The sequence below is a fragment of the Leucopleurus acutus genome (genome assembly GCF_964270905.1).
Source record: "Leucopleurus acutus genome assembly, chromosome: 8".
Taxonomy (NCBI): domain Eukaryota; kingdom Metazoa; phylum Chordata; class Mammalia; order Artiodactyla; family Delphinidae; genus Leucopleurus; species Leucopleurus acutus.
The window spans coordinates 109,465,251-109,484,399 of NC_139151.1; the positions used below are offsets into that span (position 1 = coordinate 109,465,251).

At 66.2% G+C, this 19,149-nt stretch overlaps 2 protein-coding genes across 3 annotated transcripts; one reads left to right on the forward strand and one right to left on the reverse strand.

Moving 5' to 3' along the window:
• The first annotated feature begins 1,046 nt into the window (after positions 1 to 1,046).
• SIGIRR (single Ig and TIR domain containing) lies at positions 1,047 to 9,028 on the forward strand. 2 transcript variants are annotated; one of them, XM_082844661.1, is made up of 10 exons: positions 1,047 to 1,133; positions 4,752 to 4,914; positions 5,789 to 5,987; positions 6,497 to 6,630; positions 6,730 to 6,870; positions 7,268 to 7,411; positions 7,701 to 7,803; positions 7,868 to 8,018; positions 8,206 to 8,395; positions 8,695 to 9,028. In XM_082844661.1, the coding sequence occupies exons 2-10, from the start codon at positions 4,908 to 4,910 to the stop codon at positions 8,856 to 8,858; spliced, it is 1,233 nt and encodes a 410-aa protein (XP_082700787.1). In that variant the 5' UTR covers positions 1,047 to 1,133; positions 4,752 to 4,907; the 3' UTR covers positions 8,859 to 9,028. The 2 variants fall into 2 exon arrangements, with proteins under 2 accessions (XP_082700787.1, XP_082700788.1); XM_082844662.1 differs by lacking the exon at positions 6,730 to 6,870.
• A 1,115-nt stretch (positions 9,029 to 10,143) lies between these two features.
• PKP3 (plakophilin 3) lies at positions 10,144 to 18,381 on the reverse strand (the record flags this gene model as incomplete). The annotated part of the gene is made up of 14 exons (XM_082845158.1): positions 10,144 to 10,288; positions 10,461 to 10,548; positions 10,644 to 10,836; positions 11,049 to 11,202; positions 11,498 to 11,683; positions 11,766 to 11,936; positions 12,011 to 12,128; positions 12,546 to 12,720; positions 13,010 to 13,214; positions 13,625 to 13,748; positions 13,837 to 14,468; positions 14,574 to 14,650; positions 16,826 to 17,021; positions 18,301 to 18,381. 14 exons carry the CDS (start codon positions 18,379 to 18,381, stop codon positions 10,253 to 10,255), a joined length of 2,436 nt encoding a protein of 811 aa, XP_082701284.1. The 3' UTR covers positions 10,144 to 10,252.
• Between the last annotated feature and the right edge of the window lie 768 nt (positions 18,382 to 19,149).

Genomic DNA, 19,149 nt, shown 5'->3' on the forward strand with positions numbered 1-19,149 from the left:
CCCACCCCACTGGCTCCCCTCAACCAGCAGAGTTTTCTCTAATAAAATAAAACTGCTTTGTGTTAATTTCTGGGCTTCTGGCCGATTACGTCTGTCCTCAGGGCTAGCTGGGAAACTGAGGCCGTGACGGGGAGAGGCCCGGAATGTGGTAGCCTCCGCCCCGCTCTGGTTTTCCGTGGGCTTCCAAGTGAGGGGTGCCTTACAGAGGTCACAGAGGTCTTACCCTCCCTGCACCTCGGGTTTAGGAGCGAGAGTCAAGGCAGGCTTCCTAGAGGAAGACAAAGAGCTTGGGAGGAGGAGCAGAACCGCACCAGGTGCTCCTGGGGACGGTGGAATTTCCGAGGAGTTCCTGGGGCACCGAGACTCTCGGGGCTGGTCGGGCCGGTTTGGCCTCTGCCCCCAGGCGCGGCGGCCGCGGCTCCAGGGGGCCGAGCGCAGGACCGTCTTGAACACCAGCCTGAGGCTCGAAGCAGGACATTTGGGTCCGCCCTCGCCCCGGCTGCTGGGCGGGGCTGCACCTGCCACCGTCGCTGGGGCTGTCGCCGCTGCGCACCTGGCCCAGGTGAGCCGCTCCACCCTCGCGGCCGCGCAAGCCCCGGGTCTTGTCAGCAGGTGAGTGCCGATCGCGGCTCCTACCTGCGGAGGTGAGTGGAGGTCGCCGGCTCCCGGGAGCCAGAACCGGGCCTGGAGCTTGGGGGGCCGAGGCGCCTTTTGCCCCGGGGAGCCTCTGGGCCGTGGCGGGTGCGGTTCCGCAGGAAGCGCCTCGGAGCCGAGCCCGTTGCCCGCGTCGCCCGGAAACCTCAGCTCACCCTCGTTCCGGCCCCTCCGGCCTTGCGGGGGCGTAGGGCCGCTCTTCCCGCTCCGCCCGACTTGGCCCTCGGCCAGGAGAGGGAAGAGGAGCGCCGAGGCGCTGAGGGACCCCGCCTCCGCCCCAAAGTCCGAGGCCAGCCCCGAGGCCTCCCAGAGCGCCGGGGGCGGACGGAGAAACCTGCTGGAGCCGCTGCGCACTTGTGTCCGGGCGGCGCTACAGCCGTCCGCGCACCCCGCCCTTCCGTGCGCGCCCCCGACCTGCCCGTCCCCGCGCCCCCCAAACGTGCGCGCCCTGCCTGGCTCACCCCACCCGGAGGAAGGGGGTACTAACGCCCCTCCGGGAAGGCGGAGCGCGGGTGTGGGGTGTGTGGCGGGCCCGGGGGTGCAGGAGGGGGCCTCTCGGCTCGCGGGGCCACAGCGTTTTGTGCAAGTTCTTTCCTTCGGGACAGACGTCCGGGGATGAAGCACGCGCCAGGCGCAGAGGGGCCGCCGGTCCCAGATGAGGGGGAGTCGCTCAGAGACTGGGGTGCTGAGCAGCAAATCAGACGGCTGGGCGCCTGGGGACAAGGCGCGGGCGCGCGCCCGGCGGCCAGGCCGACGCCGAGGCTCCGGGGAGGCGGAGAGCCAGCGTGAGGCCGGCGGGTAGGAGGGGCTAGGGCTTCCTAGGAACCGCGCGGGTGCAGCCGAGCGCGGTGGGCGGTGCAGGGGGCGGGCTCGGATTCGGAAGGGCTGTTCTCGAGAGTGCCTGAGGCGACGTGGGGTTTTCTGCTCACTTTGTGGAGTGGGCCTGGGGGACAAGGGAGGGTGAGGGTGGGCGTTAGCAAAGGGTGGACGGGCGGCCAGTCGCGGCTGTGAGGTGGTGGTGCGGGTGGGCATGCCGAGAGGCAGGCAGTCTGGCGGGAGCTTTGAGAGGCAGCAAAGCAGGTGGGGACACCAGGGAGAACCTAGCTCTTTGCCTCCTGCCTGGGCTCTCCCGGGCAGGTCACTGACTGCTGGCGGCCACCAGCCTGTCCATCAGGTGCTTACGCTGTTCACTCAGCCTCAGGGCCCACTGGGGCTCCTTGGAGGAGCTGCGGCTCGGTGGGGAAGGCGTGCAGTCAGGACTTCTTCCAGTTCTATTGGACCCTGAGCCCAAGACGCACCATCGTCCAAGGGTCTTGGAGGCCACGGGGGGGCGGGCGTTGTGCAGGGTGCCTTGGACAGGGTCAGATTAAGGATGTAGGAAAGCTGACGCTGCAGTGAGGATGCTCTGCCCCTGGAGGGTGAGGGCAGGGACAGGGACCACAGGGGACCCTGCCCGATTGCTATGAGCAGCGCCATCAGCCACCAGTGCTGGGCCCTGAGTTCCAGGTCAGTCCGGGATGGTGGTGCAGGGGGGTCTGTTGTGACTCCAGGAGATGTCGGCTCTCCACCACCTGGGCTCAGAGCTGGGAGCCTCGCTGAGGCCTCCTGTTCGCTCCCTTATCTAGAAGAGGGGGCTTAAGGTCCATGTGATACCCCAGCCCCCTTGTAACTGCTCACCATTTGGGGGCTACACCTGGGAGGTGGGCAGGGAGGGGGCCAGAGAGCCCTGTTCAAGGGCCCGTTATTGGTGAGAGTTTCCACAGGAGCCCCACCCATCACCCTGGCAGGTCAGAGGTCAGAGATACATCGGGGCTGCTCACTGGGGCCCGGGGAGCTACGTGGAGACACCCGCCCCCCGCCCCGTCTCCTGGGTGTTGGGACCGTAGGGAGTGTCCGGGAAGCAGGCCATACTGCCCAGCTCCTCAGGCGTGTGCAGGACGGCCCTGACTGGGGGTCCGCTGGCCAGGACCCCCACATGTCACCGTGGCCCCCAGCCCTTCTGCCTCCTCCCCGCTCACCCAGGCCTGGCCTTGGGAAGGGAAGGACGGTGCCGGTGCCGGTGCCCGGGTGGGCTGGGGCGGGCCCTAGAGGAAGGAGCTGCTTGAGTCAGAGTTACAGGAAGAGTGGGGCAGGCGGGGCTGGCGGGGAGAACCACCAACTGCCCGCCCGCCCGCCAGCCCGCTGGGGAGGAGGGTGGGTGCCTGGGTGGGGTTTAGGTTGAGGAGAGGATGTGACTGCAAAGCCAGGAAGCTACGGGGAAAGTTCTTATTAAAACGCACAAACAAAAGCCAGGTCCTCGCCGTGCTTGGCGATGCGTCTGGGGCAGCCGTGGTGATTTGGACTGGGCCGGGGGCCCAGCCGAGCAAACAGTTTGCTCCCAAGCACACGTGAATGACCTCAGTGACGGACATCCCCTCCTCAGGAGGAAAGAGCTGGAACCAGGTGACTTCGTGTTCTCGCTGCTCAGCGTGAGCCGTGTTCTCGTCCTTGGATGCCTTTTCCGGCCTGAGCCCTCTCCTCGAAATCAGGCCTGGCTGAGGGGAGGCCCGCAAAGCACGTGGCTTGCGTGTGCACGTGTGTGCGTGGTGCGTGTGTGCCAGTGAGAGAGCGAGGGGTGGTGGGAGGCTGAGGGTGGGTGTGAGGTGCAGTGTGTGTGGTGTGGGGTGTGCCAGGTGTGTGGACTGCCAGAGTGTCGGAGGTGTGGGGAGTGTGCACGTGCAGGCATGTGTGGGGCGTGCAGGGGGCGGTCGTACAACACAGAGACGATACAGAGGACGGGGAGGGTTGCAGCGGAGGGTGTGCAGGGGGACACCTGTCGCCTGGCCATGTGGTTTGGCCTGAATTTCCAGGAGGGTCCGAGGTTGCCTTTCCAGGGGTAGGAGGTCTTCTGAGGTTACAGAGGCCAAGGGGCCACTGTAGGAGTTGCCCTGGGACCCGCTGGGCTGGGGGAGGGGGCGTGAGCCGCCCAGCCTCCCATAGCCCTCAGTGGGCTTGTCCTCCTGCTTCAAGGGCCTTCCCAGGACTGCCCTCCACTCCAAAGGACTTCTGGAAGGAGCCTCCGCACCAGCCCCCCGGGAACGAGCCTGCCGCTCCACCGATTTCTGAGGAAATTCCAGCCCAGCCAAACCAGGGGCTTCCAGCTGATCACGGGGCCACATCGGGTCACCCGTGCCGAAGGAATGGGGGGCAGGCTAAGACTCGTCCCTGCAAAGCCTCAGGGGCCCTACGGGTGGGGGGAGGGCCTGAAGGAGCCGGAGCCCTGGTGTGTCCACTTAGCAGGGAGCAGGGGGAGGACTAGGTGCCCAGTAAATACCCGCTGGGCACCAGGGAGGAGGTGCCCAGGGCCCGGCTGCCAAGGAGTCTTCCTCAAAGGCTCTGCCACTGGGGCTTCGTGCCCCGCCGTTCAGCCCAGGTCACTGGAGAGCTTTTTGGGTCAAGAGGCGTGTGGCTGCTGCCAGTCTGGCCGGGAGTGGTCCCAGACCCCGCAGAGGAGAGAAAGGTCACCGTGGGCGGGTGGGGGCTTCCCTTGGACAACTATACGGACAGTGTGGACAAAAGTGTCTGGGTCTGAAGATGACAAATGGGTGGAGGCGCCAGCACAGGACCCAGAAGGAGGGCTGCCCCGTGAGACCAGCCTGACCCCCCGCTCACCCCTCCTGCCTCGACACCTCGGCCCAGTGCAGCCTCAAGTGCAGGGTTCACGCGTGCGTGGTGCACCCAGGACGGCGTCCAGAACAAAACCCCATGGCTGGGAGCAAGGCTCAGTCAGGCAGCCCAGCACTCGAGAACCCCGAGCCCCCCGGAGCCTCGGTACAGGCTGAGTGCGGCTGTACTGCAGCCCCCCTGCCTGTGGGTGGCAGCCCTGTCCCAGGGGACCTGGGAACGGGGCCAACTCCTGGGCTCACGAGGTGTGCCGGGAGTGCTGTCCCACCCTGGGCTGTCACCGCGTCCCTGGGGCAGATGACGTGCGGTCTAGGCTGTGCCTGGTGCTCTGGGGCCTCCAGGCGGCAGCTGGGGCAGAGGCAGTGCTTCAGTGGCCAGAGTTACACGTTAACTTATCCTGTTCTTGTTTAACTTGCTTCCGGGGATGGCGGCAGCCTCTGACCCATCCTGGTGCCCTGACTGACTGGCCACAAGGACAGAGAGTGAATCCTGCCCAGCCCTTGCGGGATCAGTCTGCTCGGCCAAGGAGCCCCGGGGAGCCGTGGGTGGCACCAGTGTCCAGCCTGCCTTGAGGAGGCCCCGGCCAGACCATGGCAGGTAGACGGCCAGAGAGGGATGGGCACGGGCTCCACTCCCACCTCCTGCCCCTCAGGCTGGCTCCACGCTGCAGTGTGGCCTGGCCTCTCTGCTTGGCCTCAAGCCAGGGGTACAAAGACCTCTGTTTGCCCCTCCCCTATGGCCCGGGGTCCTGAGCCCATGGTTAGGATGGGCCCACACCGTCTCCTGCCCAAGGCCTCTAGACCAGGCTCGTGGGGGTCAGTAAAGCCCAGGGATACTGGGAGTGGGCGCGGTGGGCGGCCATGGGGGCGGGCTGCTGGGAGACCACACTACCAAGATGACGGCGGGCTTCTATGACTACCGGCTCCGGCTCACCACCCCAATTAAAAGATCTTGGGGAGGTGAGAAGGCTTGCCTGTAGCCAGGAGTAGAGGGTCCTGGAACCCCCAGCTCCCATACCAGGTGGAAGGTGCTGACGCCCAACCCCTGACTCCCCCAAACCACTGGTGTCCAGCAGAGGGGCCGGGGCCTGGGCATCAGAGCAGTGGGCGACAGGTGCACACAGGAAATGTGTGCTGGCTCACGTCCTGGGTAGACAGGCAGCTAGGCGGGCCCTGCTGAGCTGGAGGGCGGTGCTGGGCCAGCTCAGCCATGACTCCGTGCTAACATCTTCTCTGGGGACGGGCAGCCACATCTGGGGTAGGCAGAACACATACGAACCGGCTGCTGCTGGGGTTAGATGTGCCAAATGCCAGGCCCTGTCCCCCGTGGGACGTGTGGACAGACGTGATGCAGTTACCAAGCAGCACATGCCACTGGCCACCGTGGTTTTCTCCTGGCCCACAGACCATCTGTGGACAGTGGGAGGCTGGCATCGTGGGCACAGCTAACCCACTCGGTCCTCTCTCTGCAGGAGCCTGCGACAGGGCCCCTGACTTCCTCTCCCCATCTGGAAACCAGGTCCTGTGGCCTGCCCTGGGCAGTGTGGTCACTCTGAACTGCACGGCCTCAGTGGTCTCTGGGCCCCACTGCCCCTTGCCCTCGGTCCAGTGGCTGAGAGATGGGCTGCTGCTGGGCAATGGAAGCCACTATGACCTCCATGAGGACTCCTGGTAAGAGATGAGGGTGTCCAGGGTCAGGTGACCACGCTGGATATACCCCGCCCCCCCAGTGGCCTCTCTGACCTACACCCTGGTCTGTAATGACCTGGACATGGGCTGGGGAGTGACTGGCCAGACATGCCATGGGCAGAGTGCCACTCTGGACGCACACTAAGAGTCAGTGACTGCAGGGACAGATGGCCCCTCTAGACACTCACCTTGTAGACCACCCAGGGCCGTGGGTGCCAGCAGAGTCCTACAGCCTGAATTACTCACTGACCGTCGGGCCAAGCCTAGGATCTGAGGACCCCCAGGACCCAGACCCAGGATTAGGGTGACTGTCCCAAAAGAGATCCACACCCCCTTCATGTTCTGGCCATTTCTCTTAGCTTATGGCCCAAGGACTGCCCAGGAGGCCCAAATCTGCAGCCTCTCTGGGTGAGTCCCAGACAAGTGGGGCTCTGGGGCATCCGGTGATGCTGTCGAGCCCCAGGTGAGGGGGTGGGGCCTGGTCTCCCCAGGGTCAAGGCCAACTGGTCAGAGGTGCTTGTGTCCAGTGTCCTGGGGATCAACCTGACCAGTACTGAAGACTTCAGGACCTTCACCTGCTCCGTCCAGAACATCAGCTCCTCTTCCTTCACTCTTTGGAGAGCTGGTGAGTGGGGTCCAGTGGGGCAGAAGGTAGGAGGGAGGCCTGGGGAGCCTTTAGGCTTGGAGGGTGCTGGGCTGGCTCAGTCAGTGGCTCTGTCCCCAGGCCTGGCTGGACACGTGGCCGCGGTGCTGGCCTCACTTCTGGTCCTGCTGGTCCTGCTGCTGGCAGCGCTGCTATACGCTAAGTGTCGACTCAATGTACTGCTCTGGTACCAAGACACGTATGGGGAGGTGGAGATGAACGGTGCGTGGGGCGCGGATGCATGGGGAGGCGGAGTCAGCCACAGGGCCTCCCTAGGCTCAGCTCTGGGTGGGGGGGATTGGCTCTGGAGGTGGGGGCGAGGAGGCATCCGTCCCTGGAGGGCACTGGAGAGATCCCAGTCCAGGAAAGGGGGTTGTCTCTGTGCAGCCCAGGAGGGCACAGGGCCGGCAGAAGGGGGCCACGGTAGCCTGGTTCCAGGGCTCCACTCGGAATCCTGTGCTGAGGAGGGGTCTAAGCGGGGCCCGGGGCCGAGATCTGCTGGATCTGCGTCTGGGGGGCTGGCCTGGACCCTGGGGCACAAGGGGGGAGGTTTAGGGGGCCCCGAGGGTGGCAAGCCTAGGCCTGGAAAGCGGCCGCGCTGACCCGCCGCCGTCCGCAGACGGGAAGCTCTACGACGCCTACGTCTCCTACAGCGACAGCCCCGAGGACCGGAAGTTCGTGAACTTCATCCTGAAGCCGCAGCTGGAGCGGCGTCGGGGTTACAAGCTCTTTCTGGACGACCGCGACCTCCTGCCTCGCGCGGGTACGGCGGCGCCCTGCCCCTTTCCGCTCGGGCCCAGCCCCGATGCGGGGCGCAGGCCCCGCCCCTGTTCCGGCCCAGACCCCGCCTTTCCAGGGCCACGCCCCTCAAAGCCCGCCTCCTCCCCGTGCAGGGCCCAGCCCCATCTCTACTTGGGCCCCGCCCCTGTTCCGGCCCAGATCCCGCCTTCCTAGGGCCACGCCCCCTCGGGTCCTCCTCAGGCCCCGGCTAGGGCCCCGCCCCTTCTAGGGCCCCGTCCGCACCGCCCCCGCCGATGCCCGGGTTCCCGCAGAGCCGTCGGCCGACCTCCTAGTGAACCTGAGCCGCTGCCGGCGCCTCGTCGTGGTGTTGTCCGACGCCTTCCTCGGCCGGGCCTGGTGCAGTCACAGCTTCCGGTGGGTCCCGCGCGGGGCTGGGTGGGCCCCAACTGCGCCCCCCCTGACTGTGCCGCCCTCGCAGGGAGGGCCTGTGCCGGCTGCTGGAGCTCACGCGCAGACCCATCTTCATCACTTTCGAGGGCCAGCGGCGCGACCCCGCACACCCTGCGCTCCGCCTGCTGCGCCAGCATCGCCACCTGGTGACCCTGCTGCTCTGGAGGCCCGGTTCCGTGGTGCGGAGGGGCAGGGGGCGGGGAGGGAGGGGGCTTGTGGATGGGAGCCCGTGGGTGGAGGTGCCATGGTCAGCCGCCCAGAGGAGTGGGCTCTTTGGGGCCAAGGAGACCAGGGTCTTTCCGTGTTGGCACCCCCTCACCCCCCCCAATTGTTCACGCTCGCTAACTGCCCCACCTTGGCCTCCAGACACCTTCCTCCGATTTTTGGAAAGAGCTACAGTTGGCATTGCCACGGAAGGTGCAGTACAGAGCGATGGAGGGAGACCCCCAGACCCGGCTGCAGGATGACAAGGACCCCATGCTGATTGTGCGAGGCCGGGTCCCAGAGGGTCGGACCCTGGACCCGGAGCTGGACCCTGACCCTGAGGGGGACTTGGGTATGCCCACCGGCCCCACCCCTGACCCTGAGAAGCTCAGCCTGAGTTGGAGGGGGGCTGCATAAGGTGGAGCCCCAAAAAGGGTCCAGGTGGCAGGGACTGCTCCCTGCAGCCCGTGGATGGGCTTAATTCCCAGCACCTCCCACTGCCTTTTTCCATGAAGGTGGTCGGGCCCGGGGCCTGACTGGGAACCTCCAGGATCTCAAATGCCACCATGCAGGAGGGGCAGCAGGGAGTGACCCTGGCAGAAGGCAGGCTGTGGGCGGCCCAGCCTCAGGCCTGGCGGTACCCCTCCCCAGGTGTACGAGGGCCTGTCTTTGGGGAGCCAGCAGCTCCACCGCATGCAAGTGGGGTCTCGCTTGGAGAGGGCCAAGGCAGTGAAGTGGATGTGTCGGACCTTGGCTCGCGAAACTACAGTGCCCGCACGGACTTCTACTGCCTGGTGTCGGAGGATGACGTGTAGCCCCTGCCCCGTGGAGCAGCAGGTTCACCAGGGACAGCTGGGGCAGGGCTGGGGTGGGTTTTTTTCCCACTCAGCAGGACCACGAGCCCTGTCTACCTGCAGCCTTGGGACCTCGGGGAAGGAGAGTGGGCCCAGCGACCCTCCTTGTGCCAGAAATAAAGTCCTTTGGAATCCTGCCCAGGTCTCGGCCTCTCCTCCCCTGGGGCAGGAAGGGGGTATGCAGTGTTCTGAGCAGAACATCCCACCCCTCACTTCCGTCTCAGGCACTCCAGGGCCCTGGATCCCTTCCTTTTCTTGCTCCATGGCCACCTGGTCACCGCACCTGGGTGTCCCCTCAAGCCCACCCTCTCCCCATCCTCCTCCGTCCTGAGCCAGCTGAGGCGTGTCTCTTGCAGCGGCCTCCTCAGGTCTCCCTGCTTGGGGCCGTGACTGTTCCCAGTCCCACTGTGATCCAGACAGTTCCTGGGGGGGCAGGCCCCTTAGAGACTTCAGGTTCTGAGCTTTGCAGAAAAAGCCTGTTGTTGTAAAAAATGTCAGTGGGAACTTTACAACCAACGGGCCTGGCTTGGTGAGATGGAGAGGTCCCAGAACCTACTGGACCCCAAGCCTCAGACAGCATGAGTATACCTATCAGGGCACCTCCAGGCCCAGGAAGGCAGGGCAGGGAGAGGTGTTGGATGCATCTGCCGCGTGAGCACAGCCCGGCAGGGCAGCACCGAGGCCAGTAGGAGTCACAGCTGCCCCAGAAGTGCTCGTTCCTCAACACACCAGGTCCCCAGCTCTGCTGCTTCTGCATCTCACTTGGCTTGAGGCTGCCTCTGCTGTCTGCCCCATCTCCTGCATTCTCTCCGCCAGCTCTCCTGCTGCTGGACACGCCCTCCTCCCTGTCCTGGGTCCCCTGACCTGGAGAGGCCCGTGTATGGGCCCAGGGGGGAGTGTCCTAAGGGGCAGGCATGGTTGCAGGCATGGTTGCTCTTGGAGACATTGCTGAGTCCTTGGGTCCGACCCCCAAGTCTGACCAACCAAAGAAGCATGAGGGGCTGTGGCTGCTGTGTTCACGGCCACCTTTATTCCCATTGCTGGCTGTTCCGAGGCACTGCTGGGCCACAGCCAGAGCCACCTCTGCCAGTGTGACCTGGCCACCACCCCACGCATCAGAGCAGCCTCAAGCCCTGCACCACCCCCTGCCCTGCGGAAGCCAATTCCCCAGCCGCAAGCCCCTGTCCCCTCCCCCGTGACCCAGGCCTTCAAGTTGCACGTGGATGGGGCTCCAGCGAGAGCCCCTGGGCCGTCATCAACCTTCTCCTCCAGGCCAGCTGGCGAGCAGCCCTGAGCTGAGCCCTTCCCTTGGAGGCGGGTCACATCGCACGCTCCTTCTCCAAGGGAGGCTTCGCCTACGGGCCCAGGAAGTCTTCCTTTCGGTAGCCCTTCTGCGGCGGAGAGGGGCCTGGAGTCAGGGCGCTGCTGCTCTGCATCCCGCCCCCCCCAGACCCCTGGTCTTATGGGTGCCCTGGGCCACGTGGGTTTCCGTGTCCTTCCCTGCCATCCCGTGCCCGCGCCCCACGCTCGCAGCCCCGCCTGCCCTGGGCCGCGGGAACATACCGCCCGGAAGTCCCGGTGGAGCTTGTTGTACTGCCACAGGTTGGCCAGGAGGCTGGAGGCTGCCCGGGAGGACTTCTCACTGTCAGGGCTGGGTGTAGGGGGCAGGGGTCAGTGGGGTGACAGGCTTGGCCAGGAGGCAGGGCGAGCTGGGGGGTGGGGGGGGCGCGGGGCTCGGGCCCTCACCTGTCCCGCGTCTTCTTGATGAAGAACAGTTTGTGGAGCCCGTCGAAGTAGAGCAGGTCTCGGGCGGCCACGGGACTGGCCACCAGCAGGTTGTTGAGGATGGCTATGATGTTCACCAGCACGTCGGCCGGGGGCGAGTTCTCAGCCGGGCTGCCGGGCAGCTTCTCTATCAGGTGGCTCACCACCTTGGTGGCTGCCAGCAGGTGGGGGTGGTCAGTCTCCATTGCCCGCCCCCTGCCCCGCCCCCTCGGCGCCTGCCATTCCCTGCGCCCCCTCGGCGCCTGTCTGTCCACCAGCTCTGGCTTCCCAGAAGCCGGCCGGAGAAGCAGCAGTACAGACAGAGTCCAGGCACGCGCCCGGCCCCCAGGGGAGGCAGAACCCAGGCCTCGGGACGGCTGGACTCACACAGCTCATCCTTGTTCCTGGCATTCCGAGACAGGTTTCGGATGAGGCCGGTCAGCGAGCGCAGCTGGTGGTGGTCAGCCGTCCGAACTCGGTCCAGCAGCGGGTTCAGGATGCGTTCCTGCTCCAGAGCCAGCCGGCTCAGCACGCCCGCCCACTGCCGGCAGGAGAGGGGCTGGTGAGAATGGGTGCTGGTGCCCCGTGGAGGCCCCGGGTCTGCTCCCTCCTGGCCCAACCCTCCCGGCACCTTCCTTAAACTCAGTGCAGACCCCGGGGGCCGAGGTGGCATCCTCCAGCCGCATCCTGCCTGCCTTCCTCTTTCGCTCTGAAGTTCTGGCCCCCCGATGTACCATAACGTCCGGGAGAGCGGGCTCCTGTCCCCCGTTCACCCCTTGCGTCCCCAGTGCCTCGCACCCCAGCGCGTGGCCAGGTGTGGTCCCAGGCCACCTCACCCTGCGGTCGCCTGCGGTGATGTTCTGCAGCGCGCCGGCAGCCGCTTCCGTCGTGTGCCGGTTGAGCTCACAGCGCTGCAGCAGCCGGTTGTACAGCGCCACGACCTGGGGGCTCCACAGCCACTCCAGGCCCTTGGGGTCCTTAGACACCTCGGTGAAGGTGAGTGCGTCGGCCGTGAGGGACAGCTGGGCAGGAGGGCGTGGAGGTCAGCCGAGGTCACCCGGGATCCCTGCTTCCGCCCGCCCCCCTGCCCAGGCCCGCACCCACCTCTCGGAGCCGCCGGCTCTGTGGCGTGAAGCAGCCCACTGCCTCGCCTGGCAGCGCCCCTGCCGTATCCCGGCGGCCTCGGCCCTCCAGCCGCTGAAGGGCCGACGGTGGCATCTCGTCGTACAGGCGGTAGGACAGGTTCCTGAGCACGCACACGGCGTTCTCCACGCTCTGTGGACAGAGGGCGGACCTCGGTCAGAGCAGGCTGGAGCCCCTCGGGCCCCGGGGCACTGGCTGAGCCTCACCTTATCCTCGCACTTGCCCACGTCCAGGGCGTGGTTGATATAGGTGACCAGGGAGTCCACGAGCCCGTGGCACTCACGCATCTTCTGGCGAGTGGCCTGGGAGGCCGAGCTGAGGTTCCTTTGGATGGAAGCAGATCAGAGACCCCCACTGGGACCACAGGCAGAGCCCACCCCTCAGGGACCCACCCGATGCTGAGATCCTGAGCACCAATCCCCTCCTCCCCCGAGCTGGGCTCTGCCCCTCGGCACCTCCGCATGCCCATCCCCCATTCACTTCTCAAAGTGTCCGGGGCTCCGGGGAGGTTATAAATATCAGATCAAATCCCTGATTTAAAGAAATTTGAGCCTGCAGCCCCTAGTCTGTTGACGTCTGGCCGGGGGCCACACCTGGCGGCCCGTTCCACTCCCGCGTCAGCGCCTCTGCCTCTCTGTCCACTTCTCCCAGACCCCCACCCCCGGTGGCCCCGCCTTGTCATTCAGATCTCAGATCCTAATGCCCCTTCTCTGGGCCTCCCCTGCCTGCTGCCCATCGCACCTGAGGAAGCCCGTGGCGTTGTAGAAGATCTCCGCTTCCGAGGCGTTCTGCTGGGTGAGGAGCGGTCCCCTGGCCCCTGAGAAGGGGCTCAGCACCAGGTCTGTGAGCTGCTCCAGCGTGTCTCGGGCCAGACGGTCCTTCAGGTGGTCACTGGAGGACAAGTTCCACAGGATCCCTGTGGCAGGTGGGGCGAGGCCGTGGTCAGGGACGGCCCTCCAGCCCCTCTGCCTCTTCCGGGGACGGTGCCCAGGGCCCCGCCTGGCACTTCGAGCCTCACCCAAGAGCCTCGCTGGGGAGAGCCTGAGTGTGACGTGTAGGGTCACGGGGCCGCAACAGCGCAGAGAGGAGGACGCTTGGGGACACGGGGCCTGGGGCTGGAGTCCAACTCCAAAGAGACATGCCACAGGGATGGCCGTGGGGACCGAGGGAAGGGTGGCAGAGTGGCGGGCGGGGAGCAGGGCCACCTGTGACATTCTTGCGCAGCTCGTCGTCCTGCTCACGCAGCGAACGCAGCAGCTCGAATATGCCGTTCTCCTCCACCAGGGCCAGCTTGTTGTCCGCGTTGTCGTAGACAAGGTTGCGCATGGCGCCCGTGGCGTGGCGCTGCACCTCCTGGTTGGCGTGGTTGAAGAGCTTCACCAGCCTAGCCACAGCTTGCAGGCTGCGGGCCTGTGGGCATAGCCACACGGGTGTTAGCGCTTGTGCACACGCTGCATAGGTATGTGCAAACGTATGCAGGTGTATATGGATGTGTGAGTACATATGCAGGTGTATGGAGATGTATGCAGAGGTGTGCAGAAACATGCAGATGTGTGCAAGTATGTGCAGGTATGTGCAGGTATATAGAGACGTGTGCATACACATACAGGTGTATGGAGATGTATGCAGGTGTGTGCAGAAGCGTGCAGGTGTATTCAGATTTGTGCAAGTCAGTCCCTCCTGCTCCTCCTCTGCTGAGGAGGCCCTGGGTAGATGGGGTCTGCCCAGGCAGCTTGGGGATCAGTGAGGGGTGGTCAGGGACCAGACAGAGGACAGTGAGTGAAGGGGGGCCCGTGAGGGTGGTAAGCAGGGGTGGTCACCTGCTTCTTGGCTGCTGTGTCACTGTAGCACTTGTGCTGAATGTAGGCTGCTCCCAGCACCTGCAGGTTGGGATCTGAGGCCATGAGGTACTTGACTGCCGAGGGCAGGTCAATGTCATCAAAGCTGCGGAGAAAAAAGGCAGGTCAGGCTGAGCCTGGGGACAGGCCAGGGTTAGGGCAGAGGCCCCCTCCCCGAGCCAGGCCCAGCTCACCCGCTGCTGAGCCTCTGCAAAGTGCGGTGGCCACCGTAGCTGTCCAGCCCACGCGTGTCCGGCAGGTGGCCCGAGTTGCCCAGGCTGATGCTGAGGCTGCGCACAGATGGCGCCCGGGTCACGGGCTCCAGGACGCCCCCTGGCACTCCCCCAGCTGCCACACGGCTGCGATGGCCGCTCTGGAACCGCTGCAGCGTCCGCACGGCGGGGGCACGGATGGTCCGGCTGGGCGGCCCCTCGGCAGCCTCCAGCCAGCCCAGGCCCCCAGCCCGGCCAGAGCTGGAGCTGGCCCGGCGCTCAGAGGCAGAGGCCCTGTAGGGGGAGGCGGCCGCCGGCTCCAGCCACTCCTCCACCACTCCGTAGCGGTCATCCGGGCCCCCGGCCCCCAGGCTGAGCGAGTGCAGGGACAAGGTGTCGTGATCCGCCCAGCTCCCCACCCCGCCACGCTCGTGGAAGGACGTGGGCCGGGTGGGCGGGGGCGCGGCGGGCCGGGCACCCCCATACCCTGCGGCCCCAAGGGCGCTGCCCCTGCTCTGGGCTGAGCTCAGCCTTCGGCCGGAGCTCAGGTCCACGACCGAGCGGGAAGACCAGGAGACAGGGCTGCAGGCAGGCCTGGCGATGGGCCGGAAGGTCTGTGGGGCAGGGAGGGGAGGGCAGTGAGGGCCGCTGGGCTTCCTGACGCTGGAGCCCCCAGAGCCCCCAGAACCTCCCTCACGGGACTCCGGGCTGTCACTCACCGAGGTGTCCCCGCTCCGGCCCTGGGAGCGGGAGCTGAAACCGGCCTGCAAGGTGTGGTACTGAGCCCGGCACGCACCTGCGGACAGGGACAGCGCAGCCTGGCTGGGCCGATGGCAAGGCACTGGCCTCCTGCCTCCCCTCCTGCCCTGAGCCCTGGTGGGGAGGCCAGTGGACTCTGGCGCAGGTACCTTGGTTTCCGGTCCCTGCCGTCACCTTGTCATCCCTCCCACAGCCCCCGTCCCTTCCAGCTGTGCCCCTCAGCGGGGGACGGATGTGCTCACCCTGCTGACCTCCCGGCTACCTAGTGTGCCAGGGCCTCCTTCCTCAGCTCCCCGATCCCTGCCAGGGCACAACGCCTGGCCACTGCCCCCAGGAAGCCACACTGACCTCCCGGGAGCCCATCCTGTGCTGTTGGTCACTCGCCGCGGACACAGTCTCCCTGGACCAGTGCCCTGAGGCGCAGTGCCCTGACCCACCTGGCCGAGCCACACCCACCCCTAGCCACACACAAGCCGGGGGCACCGGCGCCAGCCCACCTGCATGGCGAGTGGACAGACGGGCAGGTGGATGGAAGGTGGAGGGTGGAGCGATGGGGGGAGGGCGGGTTGGACCATCGGAAGGATGGGTTGGATGAGCAGACTGACTGGTGTGTGACTGGTGTGTGAAGGGGTATCTAAGCCGGGAGGATGGATGCTGAAGGGACAACTGAATGAATATGTGGATGACAGGTGGCGCGGTGTGGTTGGTCGGGTGTATAGGAAGAGCTGAGAACACCCGGAGAAGAGTTGGGCAAAGGTCAAACCAAGGCAGAGCAGTGGGAACGGACTGGGGGGCGCATCACCTGGGCAATGCCAGGGGCGGGGTCTTTGGGTTGGGGGGGTATTCCTGGAGTGGTCAGCCTCTGCTAGAGCCCCTGCTGTGGTCACACCTGGAGGGGGAAGAGTCCCATCCCCCGAAGGCCAGGGTAGAGTGACTAGGCTGAAGGGATTCAGGGTGAGGGTGAAGAGAAGGAGGGGCCTTGGACCCTCCCACAACCTCTGCCTCAGTTAGGTCTGGGGGGACTCCCCCACCCAGCACGCTCCCCAGACAGGCCCTGGTTAATGAGGCTTCTGGGCAGGGGCTATTAACCCTTTGACGCTAGTGAGGCCCGGCCTTGAGGGGGCACGGCCCCCACCCCCAAATTCTAATCCTCTTTCCCCTAATTAACCCCTCCCCGCTCCCTCCTCTACCCCATGACCCCTGGGCACCCAACTTGGCCACCAGCAAGGCTGAGGCCCAGGGAGGGGAGGACGCAGGAATCCAGCCAGCCCTGGCGGCCCCTGTGCTGGCTGAGCCGCTTATCCCCCGACCAGCAGCTGGTGGCCAGCACTGGGAAGGGCCCTCTGGAGATCACGCGAGCCACCGTGGAGCGGGGTCTTGGCCCCGGACATCCTGGAGGCTCCTCTTACTGTCTGACCTTGGTCCCTGCGGCTGCAGCTGGCAAGGGAGGAAGTGGCATTTCTAGAAGTGCCCTGAACTCGCTGCACACACTCATGCACACACACATACACACTCACGTACACCCGTGCACGTGCCCCATGCACGAACCGGGGTTCCTACACAGGGAGCTGCCTGGCCCTGAGGGGCATTCCCCCACCCGCTGCTCTCATGGAGAGTATCCGGGTCACCCCAGCAGGGCCTCCCCCCAGCAATTCCGCAGGGAGACCCTGGCCCAGACAGGCCGTGGCTCTCCTCCAGGAGTCCCAGACCCCGCCCCTCACCTTTCTGTCTGCTTATTCCTGTGGGGCATGGGGGGTGGACGCTACAGTCTGGGCGTCTGTGTCTCTGCGTTTGTGTCTCCAGGGGAGTGACGTGTGTGTCTGCGTGTCTCTGAGACCGTGTGTGAGCCCGTGGGGTGTGGGACCGGACGCGTGCGTGTTCTGGGTTTGCCGACAGAGACAGACCTGGCCGGCCACATGCCGCTTCTCCCGTGCCCCCCCTGGGGGGGTGGGAGGCTCAGGGCCCGGTGGGCAGGTGAGGCCCAACCCGACTTGCAGGGAGGACCCCGGGGTCCCTGCCAGGAGGTGGAGGCCTCACCTCTGGCTTCTCCCACGCCTGCAGGGGTAGGGCGGTGACTCAAGGCGGGCCTGGGTGAGTCAGGGAGCTGAGTCCGGAGTGGCCCCACCGCGGCCTCTGGCCCTCGCACCACCATGCCTGCTGGGGCCACCTCCACCCGCCACCGACCGTGGGCACCCGGCCAGCGTCTGCCTACCTGTGGCCGCCCTGGCCGCGCCGTCGGGCTGGGCCGGCCCGTTCTGCCAAGGCTGCTGCCCCAGCTGCAGGAGGCGAGCGCGGACCTGCTCCTGGACACGAGCTGCACGCAGCCTCTCGGCCTCTGGCCCTTCGGTGCCCCGGCGGTCCAACTGTAGGTCCGAGGGCAGCGCCAGGGAGCACACACCCATCTCGGGCTGCAGGGCCGACAGTAGGAAGTTACCGTCCTGCATGGCGGCAGGCACGGGGGCCGGGATTTGTCTCCGCTGTCTCTTCCCGCGCGGCCCTGTCCCCGAAGTCCCCACCCCGCTGGCTTTGCCCAGGGCTGGCCCGGAGACCGACCCCGCCCAGCCCTGAGCTCAGCTAGGGGCGGGGACACCTGGGCCAGGTGGGAGGGAGGGGCCCCGCTTAAGGTGGAATTTGGGCGGAAGAACAGGCCCTGCGTGACCAGGCACTGCAGCCATGGTTGGAGTGAGGCCTAGCAGGGGTCAAGTGCTAAGGGACAGCGTTGAGGATAGAAGGCTTGGAGTGGAGCTTCAGGGTGGAAAGGGGCTCTATGGGGCCCTCGTCCTGGTCCTTGGTGCCCAAGAGACCCCAGAAGCAAGAGGCGAGACGGGCCCACCCCAGGCTCAAGACCCTCCAGACCTCCATCCTGCAGACTCCGGAAGTGCTCCCAGCACCCCCACCCCCACCCCGGCCTCTGCAGAGCCCTCCGAGGGGCTGGCTAGCCCTCCTGGGCTCCCGCCCCCTGTGGAGGTGGGAGGCCTCTCCCAAGCCATGAGTCAAGGCTCAGCTCAGCAGGCGCAGGCGGGGCTGCCCCAGGGGGTTGACTCAGAGGGGCCCTCCTGCCCTGGCTGGGGGCTCAGGATCTGGCGTGCTCCAGGGAGAGCTCAGGAGTCCAGGCGAGCAGGGTCGGAGTTGTGTGGGGAGGGGAGGCCCAGCAGTCGGAGGTGGGAGGGGAAGGGCCAGGCTTAGCAGCGCTCGCCCCAAGAAGGTCTCCCTGGAGTGCCACCGCCAGCTGGACCAGCGCGCTCCAAGGCGTCCCGGGTAGGCCTGGCTTGGATCCAGGACAGGCCCCTGGCAGACTGAGTGGGGGCTGAGCCCAGGAGGGCTGGAGGGGTGTGGGCTGAGTGGCCTCATGTACCTCCTGGGTTCCCCTGGAAAAGTCGTCCTGGGGCCACCCTCACAGGCCTTCCCTCCCATGGGAGGCCCTGACCCTGGGCCCTGGCCCCCTGAAGGCAGGGGACGTGAGCCCCAGGTGGGAATGGTGGCTGGGGGCAGTGGTCTGGGGGTGAGGCGGGGTCGAGGTCAGAAGGCAGCCCTAGGGGTGAGGTCAGTGCTAGGGAGGGGACTGGGGGTGGGAGTCAGAGGTTAACGTTGGGGGTGAGAGAGGGAGGGGAGGGTCCCTGGAAAGGACAAGGTGAACCCTGGGGTGGAGCCTCCCGGCTCAGGGGAGGTGCACAGTGGGCGACCTACCCTTCTGGTGGTCCAGATACTGCCAGCCCCCGGGCTCATCCCAGAGGCCTCTGCTGCCGGCTGAGGAGTCCTGGGCTGCATCCTGGGCCCAGCACTGCCGTCAGGGCCTCAGTGTGGGACAGGACTGCCGGGGCACCGGGAGGGCGGAGTGGGAACGCCCGCACGCCCAGCGAGCTCATCAGACCGGTTGCTTCCCTGGGAAATGTGTTTTGTGTGGAGAAATCCCGGGATACAAGTTTGTACAGCGCTGAGTGTGCCTGGAGGCCCGCCCTTCACTCGAGTCCTCCTGGGCCCACCTGGCAGGGCAGCGGGCCTCGAGGGGCAGACTGCAGGTGGGGTCCAGAGGCCCTGGGTGGTGGGACAGGGCCGCAGAGGGATGGAAGGGGCTTTGGTGGGGTCGGAGCCGCACGATGGAGAGGAGGCGCCAGGCAGATACCCCCTAGGTCCGGTTTTCCACAGCCTGCGGGGCTTCCCCCTCCTCTCGGCAGGGAGGGCTGCGGGGGCCCCCAGGCTGTGCAGAGCCTGCCTGAGGACCTGTGGACCCCTCCACCTCCCCACCTCAGATCTCCTGCCTTTGTGGCTCAGTGCCCAGGGAAACCCTGGGGATCCCGGGCGAGACTTCTCTAACCACTGCAGGGCCTGAGGGACTGGCTGTGGCTTGGAACCTGTGTCCATGTGAAGCTCAGAGCCCAGTCCAACCCCTGCGACCAGCCTTCTGCTCCGTCCTCCCTGAGAGCCCCCTCTTCCTGGAGCCGGTGTGTAGGGAGAGAGCACGAGAAGGATTTTGTGCCGGCTAGAGGGTGAACTTCCTGGGGGAGGGGACTCTGTGGCAGATGGGGGAAGATTCGC

Coding starts and splice junctions, on each gene's coding strand:
- SIGIRR (XM_082844661.1), top strand. Junction 7,804..7,867: donor TGGTGCAGTCACAGCTTCCG/GTGGGTCCCGCG, acceptor CCGCCCTCGCAG/GGAGGGCCTGTGCCGGCTGC. Junction 8,019..8,205: donor TCTGGAGGCCCGGTTCCGTG/GTGCGGAGGGGC, acceptor CTTGGCCTCCAG/ACACCTTCCTCCGATTTTTG.